Source organism: Hordeum vulgare, chromosome 2H (assembly GCF_904849725.1).
Source record: "Hordeum vulgare subsp. vulgare chromosome 2H, MorexV3_pseudomolecules_assembly, whole genome shotgun sequence".
Lineage (NCBI taxonomy): Eukaryota > Viridiplantae > Streptophyta > Magnoliopsida > Poales > Poaceae > Hordeum > Hordeum vulgare.
Genome location: NC_058519.1, coordinates 558,474,517 through 558,477,880, shown reverse-complemented (window position 1 = coordinate 558,477,880; position 3,364 = coordinate 558,474,517). Strand labels below are relative to the sequence as shown.

At 42.1% G+C, this 3,364-nt stretch overlaps 1 protein-coding gene across 1 annotated transcript; it reads left to right on the top strand.

The window, feature by feature from the left end:
* The first annotated feature begins 283 nt into the window (after window positions 1-283).
* Window positions 284-2,680, top strand: LOC123427239 (60S ribosomal protein L14-1-like). Its single transcript, XM_045111235.1, has 5 exons — window positions 284-362; window positions 469-570; window positions 2,009-2,138; window positions 2,216-2,328; window positions 2,416-2,680. The coding sequence occupies exons 1-5, from the start codon at window positions 360-362 to the stop codon at window positions 2,473-2,475; spliced, it is 408 nt and encodes a 135-aa protein (XP_044967170.1). The 5' UTR covers window positions 284-359; the 3' UTR covers window positions 2,476-2,680.
* Window positions 2,681-3,364: the final 684 nt, after the last annotated feature.

The window sequence follows — 3,364 nt, the reverse complement described above, 5'->3', positions numbered from 1 at the left end:
AATGTAACTGACGTTTGTAGCATCAAATATGTTGCGCCTATATTCCAGGTCCGATATGAAAGAATCCAGCGCATCCAGTTGACCCTGTAAAGCCCATTATGAGAGCCCATACAAAAGGATCCAGAATCCTCAGGCAGTGGTCCAAAAGCCCAAGACATAACCCCCAGAAACCTCTGACCTAGATCGAACGACCAGAAGCCGCTATCACAAGATCTGTCGGCTCCCGTCGAACTCCCCGCCTTGGCTATATACACATCCGCTACATCCAGCCTCCCCCTGTCTAGCCGCCCTCCGCCTCCTCGTCCCGCTCGCTCCCGCCCTCTCTCCGCCGCCGCCGCCATCGCCCGCGCAGCCGCAAAATGGTAGGAAGACCTGGGAAATCCCACTCGCCGTTAGGCTTTCTATCTCTCCTTCTCCCTGCTCGTCTTGGTTGATGACGATGGGCGCCTTGCTTTTGTGCTCGTGCAGCCGTTCAAGAGGTTTGTGGAGATCGGGCGGGTGGCCCTGGTGAACTACGGCAAGGACTACGGCCGCCTCGTCGTCATCGTCGACGTTGTCGACCAGAACAGGGTGAGTTCGATCCCCTTCCCTGCTTCCTCCTGCCATTCTCGATCTGCTTTGGCGGAGGAGCCTAGACGGGCGTAGTGACTGAGATAGTGCTCAGTTTCATGTTTAGTTTAGACTTTTCTTCTCCGCGTGTCCCTAGGCTGTAGATTTGAGCTGTTCAAGGTGTGGGCTTCTGAATTGTTCCAAGTAGAATTGTAACTGCACGGATATCATATAGTGTAGGTGCGATGTTTGATTGTTTCTGTTAGCTTTTAACTGGGTAACTTGGTGTTGCTTTGTACAGTCAATAACTTGGCTGTGATTGGCCTCCTAAAATCCCTTCACTTCGCTTGCATGTATATCTAGCCTTTACAACTTGTACGAAGTTGAAAAATGCTACTAGTTGATTTTACATGCCATTCGAAGTTTACACTTGCCAAGCAATAGTATTGCAATACTCTTAGCAGCGCAGTTATTCTGCCGTAACTTGTTTGTTTTTTTGTATTTGACCGATCTCTAACACCAGGCCCTGTATCTACCCTCACATTGTTTTTATTTGTATATGTTTCAGCTCACCCGATCATTGCCTGCGGCCTTGCCTAAATGTAGTAGTTACTATTGAAAATAAACAGCCATACATTTGGCATGCTATTGTTCAAATACCTGCCATGTATTTTGTCATTCAATATTTATTGCTGTCTTCCTTGTGAAATAAATAACTCAAGTATTCACTTCATCTGTTATTTCATAAAATGTTCACCTATATATATGTAGCTCCTTCATTTAGCTTGATGTGTTATCTTCCAAGAGTTGTGATGCCTTCATCCTTTTATTCTTCTCATGATAGCTGCATTGCTCTGTGCTGCTACTGTTTCTTGGTATATCCAGCAGGCTGTGGTTTGTAATTTATGACACTGATGCAGTATTTATCAGTTTCCATGCGGCAATGTTTTTAGCTACTTTTCAAGTTCTGTTGGTGAATCATGTTTCTAAGTGCAACACTAAATTGTAATAGTTAGTGTCATAGGTGAGTTGTTTGATTGTTTCCTGCTAATGATTTTCTAATGTTTCTTAGGATATTCATAGCATTTGCTGCGACATCTACTCTGGAGTTGATGTTGTTTAAAATTGTTCTTTGACCCTTGGAATCTCATGGACCATGTGTCTGTAAGGCATGTCTTGTTTTGTTGTTTTGGTGATCATAATTTTCTTCCAAAAAAGTGAATATAGTGAGATCTTGCATTTTAATTACCACCAACATGCCATTATGCTGCAAATGAGGTAACTTGTATCGTCTACTTTCTCAATGATGATTGTCTGATCTGCTTTTGATATGTGTTAATATTTGTTCAACTTTAACTTCCCTAGAGGTTACATTTGTACATATTTGCATTTTGCCAAAGTAACATAGTTTCCTTTGGATGCCGAATTACTCAATTCATTTGCTTTTATGTGTGAACAGGCACTTATTGATGCACCGGACATGATCCGCTGCCAGATGAACTTCAAGCGGCTCTCCCTGACCGACATCAAGATTGACATCAAGCGGATCCCTAAGAAGGCAACTCTGATCAAAGCTATGGAGGAAGCTGGTATTGGACAAGTCCTTCAATCAATCTTATAAAATAGGTAATGGCAACTGTTTAAATGAATCGCATCCCGATTGCAGATGTGAAGACCAAGTGGGAGAACAGTTCATGGGGCAAGAAGCTGATTGTCCAGAAGAGGAGGGCATCGCTCAATGACTTTGACAGGTTCAAGGTCATGCTTGCCAAGATCAAGGTGAGATTCTCAGACCCTTGATGCATAATAATTCCTATAAACAAACTGTGTATGCATGCCTGATATTTATGATCTCTATGTAAACAGAGGGGAGGAGCTATCAGGCAGGAGCTAGCGAAGCTTAAGAAGGAGGTTGCCGCTGCTTAGATCACTTTGGTGGGCAACCTGTTGAGATTTTGTTGAGCGATGTATCTTATTCCCGTGCTCGTGAAATATTGTGCGAATCACTCATCACTGGTATTGGTGGATCAGATGAAATTTTAGTATTAAAACTTATTCTTGAGGATCTGAGGTAGTATGTTATGTATCTGTTATGTGTGAGGGCTGAAATCATGGTCCTGTTGCTTGCTTACTGTTAGTTTGCTGCCTGTTTACCTGAATTCCAGCGGACTGAATCATGCCCCTGAAACTATTCACAATGGGAGTAATATATATGTAGTAAGATGTCATCTAAGCAAAAAAGAAGATGTGGTAATTAATTAATGAGAAGTGAGAGAAATTGAGTACTATGAGTAACATATTGCATATCAAGACAAGATGGGATTATAACCATAAATGAAAGGTTTAATGTTACTACTTTTCTGTTACTGTTAACTGTAGAGGTAGTAACTTAAATCAATAACATCTGCATGTTATTACTCTCATTATGAGTAGTCTCACTCCGTTATGGGCTTACCGTTCTTGCTGAAGCCAAGGTGCCAATCGCACGCTAAAAATTGCAACTGTTTGGCAGCACAAAACCCTAATTTTGTTGATGTGAGTGGTGACAACCCGCTCAACCCTTAATCATCACTAACAATTTATCTCAGCAAGATAGAGCTTCCTGATTTATGAGTTCCCAGTGAGTGAACTGCAAAAAAAATTATATTTAAGACATCGTTTGCAGAAAAACCATCAAGTCGTTAATTTCTTGTAAAATTTACCATGTTTTCAGATAATATTTTGCAGAAACATTGATCGTACACACCCCTGCGTCTATAACAAAAACACAATCAGCCGCCCACGCTCGAGCACGACAGCGCCATGGCCTTGCCGT